General features: G+C 42.8%; 1 protein-coding gene across 1 annotated transcript in view; it reads right to left on the minus strand.

The window, feature by feature from the left end:
* SHPK (sedoheptulokinase) overlaps positions 1–13,129 on the minus strand; it is a 36,707-nt gene that overhangs the window by 20,077 nt on the left and 3,501 nt on the right. The window contains exons 2-4 of the mRNA XM_056559185.1: positions 11,331–11,472; positions 7,431–7,614; positions 4,915–5,067 (exon numbers count right to left, since the gene is read on the minus strand). Coding sequence (XP_056415160.1) covers positions 4,915–5,067; positions 7,431–7,614; positions 11,331–11,472 — 479 coding nt within the window. The remainder of the gene's footprint in view (positions 1–4,914; positions 5,068–7,430; positions 7,615–11,330; positions 11,473–13,129) is intronic.

The following is a 13,129-nucleotide window of genomic DNA, read 5'->3' on the forward strand; positions in this document are numbered from 1 at the left end:
ATCTTTACATCTGTTCTGTTTATATAATAGATCTATTTAGGGATGTCCCGATACCATTTTCTTAAGACCGAGTACCGACACTTTAATTCTAGTACTCGCCGATACCAAGTACGAGTACTTTTATTTTAAAGGGAATCTGACACCAGGGTGATGCGCCTTGTGGCGCTGCTTACCGTGCTGATATGTGAGTCCTTGTTGTGTACAATGGAGGAGGCTGTTGTAGTATGAGCCAAGATTTCTCTCTTCTCCATAGAAAGCAGCCCCCCCCTTATAAACAGCAGCCCCCCTCCTCTTATAGACAGTACTCACATGCGGCTGTCCTCGGGTGTTGCCGCTCCGCTGTCCCGCTCTCCCGATCGCATCAAGTCGTCCTATAGAGGAGCATGTGACATACACGTCACTCTGCTTCCTCCGTAGCGTTACGCTGGGCGCAGGGGAGGAGGAGGAGTGATGTGTATGTCACATGCTCCTCCATAAGACGCCATGAACATCGGGAGAACGGGACAGCGGAGCGGGGCCGCACAGCAGCAGGTATCAAACATGGTATTGGGGGCATTAAACGAGTTCCCGATACCATGCAAATGTAGAGTATCGGCCCCGATACTGATACTAGTATCGGTATCGGGACATCCCTAGATGTATATAATAACCATCGTAATTATTTTATGGTTTAAAGGGGTACTTCGCTGCTCAGCATTTGGAATAAACTCTTCCGAACGCTGGAGCCGCGAGCTTGTGACATCATAGCCCCACCCCCTCATGATGTCACACCCCGCCCCCTCAATGCAAGTCTATTGGAGGGGGCGTGACAGCGTGACATCATGAGGGGGTGGGGCCATGACGTCATAAGCTCCTGGCACCAGCACCAGTTTGTTCCAAATGCTGAGAAGCAGAGTACCCCTTTAATATAATCTTGTCCTAGAGTCCTCAGCTGTTTCATGCAGTTTTATGTCAGTAGCAAAAACAATCTCCTGCATTATCCCAAACTGCGTGGTTACAATATAATCAGGAAGTGTTCTGAAAGGAAAGTTCGGCATTACAGCACTGTTCAAGTGACATTTAAGCCTTCCTGCAGGGGTGTAGGTCAGGAGAGTTTCCTGATCTGTATGTTTAATAGAAGGCTGAAACATATAGCACTGCATAAGCATAGAGTGACAAATGTCAACACTAATCTATCAGGTGAATGGAGCCATATTGATATCTTTGACATCTAGATCAGGAGTTTTTCCACCACAAAAGTATGTCATAAGACAGTGTAAACATAGTCATAAAGGGGTACTCCGATATTAGGTAAAAAATAAAAATACTGCAGAAGCACATAGCATTGCATACCTGTCTGCCCCTGTTCTGAAACCACCAAAATCTATTTGTTTTAGGGGTCTTAGTGCTGTACTTACTGGTTGAGTAGTTGCTCAGTAGTACAATTTCTAGAAAGCATTGTTTACCCTCAGCTTTTCTTTACGGTACTCTCACCCCGCCTGCTCCTCTCCCACAGCAACAGTTCCACACCCAAAGCTGTTGCAGAACATTTCATTTCACAGCAGACTATCTCACATTGAGGTTGCAGCACCTGATATATACATTCCCTGTCTCCTCCTCTGTCTGTGGCATCATGTGTAAACACGTTTCATTCTCCCTAAATTTCCTAATAAAGATATATATATGTATATCTGCACACGACAGAAAGATGATACCATAGGCTGTAGGACAGGGGTTCTCAACCAGGGGTACGCGTACATGCATTGACCAGTATTTGTCAGCGCAGAGCGGGAACTGGACACGGCAGTCGCCGCGGCAGCTCACTATATTGTACGGCGGCCAGAGCTGCGGCCACTTTACAAGAGCTGCAGTGGCTGCCGGGCCTGATGTGTGACATCCATGACGTTGCGCGGAGGTGCCGGCACAGCGCAGAAGGACGTCACCCTTCAGTGCGGCCCTCCGACTCCAGGGTGTTATTGTATGTATCTCATATATTGGCCCAGGGGGATCGGAGGGGGGAAATAATGGCAAAAGGGGACCAGAGGGAGGGGGGAATAATGGCACAATGGGATTAATATGGAGGGGGGTAATCATTATCCCCCCCCACTTCCTCTTAATCCCCTTGTGCCATTATTCCCCCCACCCTCTGATCCCCTTTTACCATTATCCAATTATGGCAAAAGGGGATCAGAGGGAGGGGGGAATAATGGCACAAGGGGATTAAGTATCGCATTAGAAAGGTAAGCACAACGTCATAATGAAATTAAGTACTTTTATGACTTATTTTGTCCGTGGGTACCCCTCGTGCGTAAGTTCCGCGCGAGGGGTACCCGCGGACATACTTTTGCGAAAAAGGTTGACAACCACTGCTGTAGGGGCTGCTCAGTGGTCATGACATCACTCAGGGGGTGGGGCTGAAGCTTAGAGACAACATCCAGCCACACTTCCTGAGACAGGAGAGGATAATGCGTTGTCCCGAGAGAGAGAGGAAGGAGTCAGGCAGCAAAGACAACATCACTTTGACAACTAAATGACTTCACAACTTCCTGTCAAGGGCAAAAGTATGCTGAAACCAGTACAATTTATATTAGTAAGCTATATACTTTGGAGTGAATGTCTTAATTAAATACAATTTTCTGAAACCGGAATACCCCTTTAAAGGTCTTATTACATGGTGCAATTAATTGGCGTAATAGGCCAACCTTACCTTGTTTAAATGGCCTAGTAGTCAGCCAACGTGATCCCAACTTTTATGCAGGCTTAAAAAAATCATCATTTATTGATATCTTATCTCCCAGTGTAAAAAGTGGATGTGCAGTGGATAATGAAATAAATAAAGAACCCAATATGGCTGTTTTCACACTATAAAGTTCTTCAGTTTTAAAGAGCCGTTATAATGTTCTGTTATGAAAACCCTTAAAATCAGATGTTTAACGTTGTTAAAGGGGTACTCTGGTGGAAAACTTTTTTTTTAAATCAACTGGCGCCAGAAAGATAAATAGATTTGTAAATTACTTCTATTAAAAAATCTTAATCCTTCCAGTACTTATTAGCTGCTGAATACTACAGAGGAAATTATTTTCTTTTTGGAACACAGTGCTCTCTGCTGACATCATGAACACAGTGCTCTCTGCTTACAGCATATGTTTTCTATGGGGATATTCTCCTACTCTGGACAGTTCCTAAAATGGACAGAGATGTCAGCAGAGAGCACTGTGGTCATGATGTCAGCAGAGAGAACTGTGTTCCAAAAAGAAAATAATTTCCTCTGTAGTATTCAGAATCTAAGTACTGGAAGGATTAAGATTTTTTTAATAGAAGTAATTTACAAATCTGTTTAACTTTCTGGCACCAGTTGATAAAAAAAAAAAAAAAAGTTTTCCACCGGAGTACCCCTTTAAATCCCATACGGCCATTACAAAATCCCATTAAAGTCTATGGTATTTTTACATTATCCTTTTTAACCCATCATAGCCCGTTATTAACCCCTTAAGGACCAAGGACGTACCGGTACGTCCTTGGTCCTGCTCTCCTGATATAACGCGGGGTTACACAGTAACCCTGCGTCATATCACGGCGGGCTCGGCGTCATAGTGATCGCGGCGCCGCGCGCTATTAACCCTTTAGTCGCGAGGCTAAAAGTGAAAGTTGCTGGCTAGCTCAGTTGGGCTGTTCGGGATAGCCGCGGCTAATCGCGGCATCCCGAACAGCTGACAGGACAGCGGGAGGGCCCCTACCTGCCTCCTCGCTGTCCGATCGCCGAATGACTGCTCAGTGCCTGAGATCCAGGCATGAGCAGTCATGCGGCAGAATCGTTGATCACTGGTTTCTTATGAGAAACCAGTGATGAATGATAAAGATCAGTGTGTGCAGTGTTATAGGTCCCTATGGGAGCTATAACACTGCAAAAAAAAGTGAATGAATATCATTTAACCCCTCCCCTATTAAAAGTTTGAATCACCCCCCTTTTCCAATAAAAAAAAAAAACACAGTGTAAATAAAAATAAACATATATGGTATCACCGCGTGCGGAAATGTCCGACTTATAAAAATATATCATTAATTAAACCGCTCGGTCAATGGCGTGCGCGCAAAAAAATTCCAAAGTCCAAAATAGTGCATTTTTGGTCACTTTTTATATCATTTAAGTCCTATCAATGCAAAACTGTTACCGTTAAAAACATCAGATCACGGCGCAAAAAATGAGCCCTCATACCGCCCCATACACGGAAAAATAAAAAAGTTATAGGGGTCAGAAGATGACAATTTTAAACGTATTCATTTTCCTGCATGTAGTTATGATTTTTTCCAGAAGTCCGACAAAATCAAACCTATATAAGTAGGGTATCATTTTAATCGGATGGACCTAGAGAATAAAGAGAAGGTGTCATTTTTACCGAAAAATTTACTATGTAGAAACGGAAGCCCCCAAAAGTTACAAAACGGCGTTTTTTTTTCAATTTTGTCGCACAATGATTTTTTTTTCCCGTTTCACCGTAGATTTTTGGGCAAAATGACTGACGTCATTACAAAGTAGAATTGGTGGCGCAAAAAATAAGCCATCAAATGGATTTTTAGGTGCAAAATTGAAAGAGTTACGATTTTTTAAAGGCAAGGAGCAAAAAACGAAAATGCAAAAAACGGAAAACCCCCCCCGGTCCTTAAGGGGTTAATAACGGACGTTATTTTGTGACAGGAGAAAAATAGTGCATGTACCGTTTTTTTCTCCCGTCACAAACAACATCCGTTATTAATAACGGGCTATGACGGGTTAAAAAGGGTAATATAAAAATCCCATAGACTTTAATGGGATTTTGTAACGGCCATTTTTAAGGGTTTTCATAAAGGAACATTATAACTGCTCTTTAAAACGGAAGAACTTTATAGTGTGAAAACAGCCTAGGCTCAAATGAATGATGTCACACCACAACTTACATATCCATGTTCCAGGTTTTGGTTCTGGTATTAAAATATCCCCAGCTAGCAGCATTCTGCACAGACATCAGAGGTTTCTGCAGTCCGCACACCATTGAGACAACATAGTCCTGGATTGTTCCAGCCGCATCATATTGCTGAAGGAATTCCGGCCTGGGCAAAACATATAATGTCATACATGTCATAAAACACTGATCGGTGTAGGTGCACTTGCTTTGCTCTCAACCAGTTTTGAATAGGTCACATTTCTCTATACTGTATAGCAGTGGTTTCCAAACTTTGTACCTCCAGATTATGCAAAACTACAACTCCCAGCATGCCCGGACAGCCAACGGCTGTCCGGGCATGCTGGGAATTGTAGTTTTGCAACATCTGAAGGTCCACAGTTTTAAGACCACTGGTGTATAGGGTCACTATGATTAAAGGACATCTGTAGTACAATATAACTTATCCCCTATCCGAAGGATAGGGGATAAGTTATAGATCGCGGGGGGTCCGAGTGCTGGGGCGCCCCGGGATCTCCTGGACGGACAGTATGCTGGAAAGGGGGCGTTCTGTCCCCGCATGACGCTGCGGCCGACAAACCCCCTCTATGTACCCCATAGAGATACATGGAGGGGGCGTGTCTGCTGCGGCTTTCTGCTGGGGACGAAACTTCACTTCCGGCAGACTGCTGCGGCCCTGTACAGGAGATCCCGGGGGGCCCCAGCACTCGGACCCCCGCGATCTATAACTTATCCCCTATCCTTTGGATAGGGGATAAGTTAATTTGCGCTGGAGTACTCCTTTTAAAACGCATGTGACAACACTACAGCCTTGTTCGCTTCTGTGATTTGCCTTTAGGCACAGTGTGATGTACAGATACAAGATCAAACTATGACGGCTACTTGACTGACTACCCTGGTGATACATAGTTCTGTCAGTATTTATAAGTCCTGCCACAACAGACATATATGGGGGAGATTTCACAGTTGCCAATAGCAACCAATCAGATCGCTTCTTTCATTTTGCAGAGGCCTTGTTAAAAATGAAAGAGGCAAGCTGATTGGTTGCTATGGGTAATCTCCCACTATAGTCCACAAAAAAGAACAGTTGGATCCGGCAGATGAAATTAAAGGGGTACTCTGGTGGAAATTATTTTTTTTTTATGAACTGGTGCCAGAAAGTTGAACAGATTTGTAAATTACTTCTATTAAAAAATCTTTACCCTTCCAGTACTTTTTAGCAGCTGTATGCTACAGAGGAAATTCTTTTCTTTTTGCATTTCTTTTTTGTCTTGTCCACAATGCTCTCTGCTGACACCTTTGTCCATGTCAGGAACTGTCCAGAGCAGTGTAGGTTTGCAATGGGGATTTTCTCCTGCTCTGGACAGTTCCTGATACAGGCAACAGGTGTCAGCAGAGAGCACTGTGGAAAAGACAAAAAAGAAATTCAAAGAGAAAAGAAGAAGTTCCTCTGTAGCATGCAGCTGCTAAAAAGTACTGGAAGGGTAAAGATTTTTTAATAGAAGTAATTTAGAAATCTGTTTAACTTTCTGGCAGTAGTTGATTAAAAAAATTTTTTTCCACCGAAGTATCTCTTTAAAATGTTTCGCTTTATTTAAAATATACATGCATTAAAGAAGATAATGCATAGCATTACCGGAACACAGATGCATTTCTGGCGCATAGGAGTTGTGTAGTCTGACCACAGTGCTGCCACCTCTGTCCGTGTCAGGAACTGTCCAGAGCAGGAGGAAATCCCCATAGCAAACCTATGCTGATCTGGACAGTTCCTGACATGGACCGTGGTGTCAGCTGAGAGCACTGTGGTCAGACTGGAAAGAACTATACATCTTTCTATGTAGCATACAGCAGCTGATAAGTACTGGAAGGATTAAGATTTTTTTTAATAGAAGTAATTTCCAAATCTGTATAACTTTCTGGCACCAGTTGATTTGCAACATTTTTTTTTTTTACACGTCATCTTTGCTCCGGTCCCCTGTGGCTTCTCACCTCTTCTCCGAGCAGTAAAATCCTTTGACCTTAATTTCCGAAAGGTGTACAGTATAATAAAAAATAAAAAAAAAAACAACAACTGTTTTTCCCATAAAAAGTGTTTCTATTGGGTAAAAACAAACAAAACACAATTGAATGGTATAACTTCGATTGAAATGACCTGAGCAACAGAATTAACATGTTGTAGAAATCACATAATTAACGCTGTAAAACATCCTTGAAAAAAGCTTTGCAGAATTGCTTTTTCCCACCCATCAGAGAAGTAATTTAATGGATAGCTACTTTCTTCCAAAAACAGCACCACACGTGTCCTCAGGATGTGTTTGATATAACAACTTGGCTCCATTCACTTCAATGGAACTGAGCTGCAATACCGCACACAACCTGAGGACAGGTGTGGTGCTGTGCCTGGAAGGAATGAGAAGTGTTTTTCTAATCCGGGATAACCCCTTTAATAATTGTTGTAGATTATAGAAAGTTATGTTTTAACAAAAACTTTAACTAAATAGTATATTTTACCTGTTCTTTAGATACCAGAATATAGTTGTGCAGCCAAAGCCTGAGGCCAAATTCAGATGGGACTGTGGCTGGGGTAAAGAGGACAAGAAGTCTGTAGTGCACCGTCCATCTTCCCAGGTGACAAGCTGACTGACTTCTCTGGGCTCAAAGACCCTGAGATTTGCACTGTTAATCCAATGACATCCTTGTAAAATAAAGAAAAATATGTTTAATGTATTAAAAACAACCTCCTATAGTGCTGTCCGCTTGGGGCCTCCTCTTCACCGCTCCTACCTGTCTATATTTTGGGGTTTCATTGGTGCAGCAGAAAATAACTATAGGTGTCCACAGCCATTCAGTCAAATAACTGAAAACCGCTCTTGGCCTGGACTGAAAGTACAGGGAAAAAAAGCCGGATATGGTCAATGATATGCCGCAGCTGGCTCTAAAATATGGATGCTGGAGGCTACCAACATGGTGTGGATGCACCCTTAGGCTATGTTCACACAGCAGAATATCCTCCCAGAAAATTTGCAGGGAGGACTTCCGCAGAAAGCGTTTAGTAGTTATGGCCTCCGTTGCTGTAATGCTAAAGCCCAATAGAGGCAGGGAACTAGCTTGCCAAGCTTCCCTGCCTCCTCTCTATGCCGCAAAATGCGTACAGAGGAGCTTTAGCAATACAGCAACAGGGGGGGGGGGATGTCATAACTTCTACACCACGCCTGCACCAATTTCTGTAAGTGATGACTTGTTTTACTCCTGTTCACCCGTACTATCACCCAGTATATTGGATTTAATGAGGGTGAACAGCCTGTCAGACACATGCTTTTATGTCCGTTTGCCATATGTTTTGGGAACCCTAATATGGCAAACCTATTTATAGACCCCAATTACCTGACAGATGCCTCAGTTTGTGTGGTTTCCATCAGGGTTTATGGGGGAGATTTATCAAAACCTGTGCAAAGCAAGTTTCCCATAGCAACCAATCAGATCTTTTCTTTCATCTTGCAGAGGCCATGTTAAAAAAGAACTAAGCTAATTGGTTGCTATGGGCAACCATTCCTCTGGACAGGTTTTGATAAATATCCCCCTATGTCTTTCTGCTCAGGTCTCTATTCCATAGAGCGTAGTATACAAGTTTTTAAGATGGCTCCGTCATAGCTATATGGGGGAGGTGTCCGCTGGGGTGTCCCCTGATGCATACCACTACTGAACACCACAAAAACTTGGAAAGAGCCTAATCACATATATATATATATACTTCCATTAGTGGATACAGGTGAATATGTCAAACAATACATTGGCCTGTAGGATGGTGGGTGGGGGCAGAATGACTGTTAGTATAAAAGATAGCTGTGAGCTCTGATTTTGTCAGGCAAACACATGTATTAGGAACTAATTTATGGATTTACTGTACTTTATTATGGGCATCGTGGCTAGTACTTTAATGTGCGCAATTTGCTTAGTATTCCTCTTTTTCCATCCTTCATAGCTACAGTCTTTATGGTGCAGTCAAGTGCGCAACCGCTAGCTACTGCATCACAAGTGTATGGTCAGTGCTACTTCTCTATCGGAGTAAAGATGTTATTGTATAAAAGTCAAACAATAAATATAAATATGTATATACGTGTAAAAGGCAACAACATGTACAGCTATAGCTCATCTGTAGTGCCGGATTCTGATGGCGTACATGAATAGAGGTAGGAGAGCGCACTCTTGTGGAAGAATATGTAATAGAGCTTGTGTGGGTAAAAACATTAACAGGAAAAATCTTGCTGACAGTTATTGTAGAGCCAAGAGTAAGGCTGGGTTCACATCACGATTTGAGTGTCCGCTGCACAGATACGATTTCGGAAGCTCAAATCGCCGGAAATCGTATCTGTACAGGGACAGGTACTGACAGATACGGAGCCATTAACTAATATGGGCCTGATCGAGTCCGCAGCCCCATAATAGTTAATGGCTCTGTATCTGTCAGTACAGTGGGGATCAAAAGTTTGGGCACCCCAGGTAAAAATTTGTATTAATGTGCATAAAGAAGCCAAGGAAAGATGGAAAAATCTCCAAAAGGCATCAAATTACAGATTAGACATTCTTATAATATGTCAACAAAAGTTAGATTTTATTTCCATCATTTACACTTTCAAAATAAGAGAAAACAAAAAAAATGGCGTCTACAAAAGTTTGGGCACCCTGCAGAATGTATAGCATGCATTGCCCTCTTTGCAAAGCTGAGACCTGCCAGTGTCATGGATTGTTCTCAATCATCATCTGGGAAGACCTGATGATGTCAATCTTGAAGGTTTTAAATGCCCAGACTCATCTGACCTTGCCCCAACAATCAGAACCCTGGGTTCTTCTAAGCAGTTGTCTAGAAATCTGAAACTGAAAATAGTAGACGTTAACAAAGCTGGAGAAGGCTATAAGAAGATAGCAAAACTTTTTCAGATGTCAATATCCTCTGTTCGGAATGTAATTAAGAAATGGCAGTCATCAGGAACAGTGGAATTTAAAGCAAGATCTGGACGACCAAGAAAAATATCAGACAGAACAGCTCGTAGGATTGTGAGAAAAACAGTTCAAAACCCATTTTTGACTGCACAATCCCTCCAGAAAGATCTGGCAGACACTGGAGTTGTGATACACTATTCCACTATAAAGAGATACTTGTACCAATATGGTCTTCAGGGAAGAGTCATCAGAAGAAAACCTCTTCTACGTCCTCACCACAAAAATCTGTGTTTGAACTTTGCAAATGAACATATAGACAAGCCTGATTAATTTTGGAAACAAGTTCTGTGGACTGATGAGGTTAAAATTTAACTTTTTGGCCGGAATGAGCAAAGGTACGTTTGGAGAAGAAGGGGAACAGAATTTAATGAAAAGAACCTCTGTCCAACTGTTAAGCATGGGGATGGATCAATCATGCTTTGGGGTTGTAGTGCAGCCAGTGACACAGGGAACTTTTGGATGCTAACTTGATGCCATCTGTGAAAAAGCTGAAGTTAAAGAGAGGATGGCTTCTACAAATGGATAATGATCCTAAACCCACCTCGAAATCCACGGGGGATTACATCAAGAGGCGTAAACTGAAGGTTTTGCCATGGCCTTCACAATCTCCTGACCTCAACACAATTGAAAATCTATGAATAGACCTTAAAAGAGCAGTGCGTGACAGACAGCCCAGAAATCTCAAAGAACTGAAAGACTTTTGTAAGGAAGAATGGGCAAAGATACCTCAAACAAGAATTGAAAGACTCTTGGCTGGCTACAAAAAGCATTTACAAGCTGTGATACTTGCCAAAGGGGTCAGTACAAGATATCAACCCTGCAGGGTGCCCAAACATTTGCACACGCCATTTTTTTGTTTTCTGTTATTGGAGTTAAGTGTAAATGATGGAAATAAAATCTAACTTTTGTTGACAAATTATAAGAATGTCTAATCTGTAATTTGATGCCTTTTGGAGATTTTTCCATTTTTCCTTGGCTTCTTTATGCACATTAATACAAATTTTTACCTGGGGTGCCCAAACTTTTGATCCTCACTGTACCTGTCCCTGCACAGATACGATTTAAGGTGATTTGAGCTTCCGACATCGTATCTGTGCAGCAGACACTCAAATTGTGATGTGGACCCAGCCTAAGTGGACGGTAACTTGCTAAACCATTAGAGATCATTTTGGTTTGTGCGTAAGGTTAGTGTTTCCCAACCAGTGTGCCTCCAGCTGTTGCACAACTAGAACTCCTAACATGTCCGGACAGCCAAAGTTTTGCCTCCATCTGTTTTAAAACTAAAACACCTATCATGCCCGGACAGCCAAAGGATGCTGAGAGTTGTAGTTTTGCAACAGCTGGAGGCACACTGGTTGGGAAACACTGCTTTAGGCAAATAAACATATCTATATCTTTTAAACATTACACCTTGGTTGGTTTTCCAGAATAGGACTCCATGCATCTGTCCAGACACTCCAATTCGTGACACTTTCTGCAGACTTTCTCTGGGCAGAGCAGTCAAGCAGTCATTCAGGGCCTTGATGATCTGACAAACATCTTGTTCTTTTCCCTAAAAGCAAGAATGAGAAAAAATAAACTCCACATTTTAAGTTTTACAGAACATTTTCCCTAAAGGCACGTTCACATGGGAATAAACCATGTTTTTTTTTTTACCTAAAAAAAATCTATAAATTAAAAATATTTTCTATTAATTTCAATAGTACAAGATGAACTGCACAAACTTTTCCCACCGTTCCACTTAAATCAATGGGAGCTTCAGGACAGGATGACGCCCCCACCACCGTGCTGATACTGGCTTGGTGAAATTTTGCACATGCCCTTTTATAAGACAAGGATGTTGTTGGGTCATGAACGTGCGTGGAACTGTTGTAAGTAAAATGTGGACAGTGAAACCTCCTGAGAAGACAAACTCAACCCCTCAACCACTCCCATTATGGTCTATGGAGGCTAATCCTGCTGGAGACCAGGAATAGGAGGAGCGCCATGCTAGAGACTAAGAATTAGATGAGGAGGTCCGTGCTGTTAACTTGGAGCAAGATCGGGGAGGGGGTCTATGCTGGGGATCAGAAAAGAGAGGGGAGCATTGCTAAGGACTAGAAATGGAAGGGGAGACTTAAAGAAGTACTCCAGAGAAAGTTAAAGGGGTATGCCAGAATATTTTTTTTTTATTTGACTATGCTACAGGGGCTGTAAAGTTAGTGTAGTTCATAATATAGTGTCTGTACCTGTGTGTGATGGTTTTCGCACAATTCTTATATGAATTTTACCCCAATATTTATTTTTATCAGAATACAAAATGACCGTTGTCTCAGATTTTTCCCAGGTTGCAATGCGGCCGAGACCTGACTCACTAGTAAGCTGATGACAGGGAGCCTGTCTGCTTCAATGGGTGGAGGGATCGCTTGGTGGGAGAGAGAGATCAATCTGTAACTAATACAACAGCTGTAGGCCCCCTGATTGAAAACCACAGGTCTTTTGAATGGATGCAGCTCATTTATGTTTCAATGGGTGGGGTGGCTGATGTGTGGGAGGGAGGAAAATGGAATTATGGGATTTGTAGTCAAAAGAAGAAAAACTCAAAAAGGAAATACCAGTTCCCAAAAAGCTAGCCACAGTGTTATGGTAATCTCACAACATAGCCATTTAGCCCCAAGACAAGCGCAGATCCTTCCTAAGCATGTCCATTATTGTCTGCCAGGTACGTACTAAAATCACCTTATGGTGGAGAACCCCTTTAACTTATCCCCTGTCCACGGTATAAGTAGCTCCGGGACCCCGGCTCTCTCACTGAGAAGCGCGTGTCATCTACCAGTAGTCGGGTCCCTGCGATCAGTTACTTAATTTTTGCCATAGTTTTCCTGTACAGGTGTATTCCAGCTTGTAAAAACATATCCCCTAACTGAAGGATATGAATTGTCTGATCGCAAGGGGTCCGACCACTGGGACCTCGATGATGTCCAGAAGGAAGCCTGGCTCTTTCCGCTGAACACTTCAGCCCCCACCTTCCAAGACTAACTGGTCTCAGCAGTGACGGGCGCTCAGTCAATCGCCAGCTGTAGCGGTGTCCCACCCTGGCTGAGCGGTCAGCCACTGCTAGACAAGTTTGTCTCGGAAGGTGGGGGCCAGAGAACTCAGCAGGGAGACGAGCCTCATTCTGAAGATTATGAGGGTCCCATCAGTCGGGCCCTCCGCAATCCGACTATCCT

Source organism: Hyla sarda, chromosome 2, assembly GCF_029499605.1.
Source record: "Hyla sarda isolate aHylSar1 chromosome 2, aHylSar1.hap1, whole genome shotgun sequence".
In the NCBI taxonomy this organism is placed as follows: domain Eukaryota; kingdom Metazoa; phylum Chordata; class Amphibia; order Anura; family Hylidae; genus Hyla; species Hyla sarda.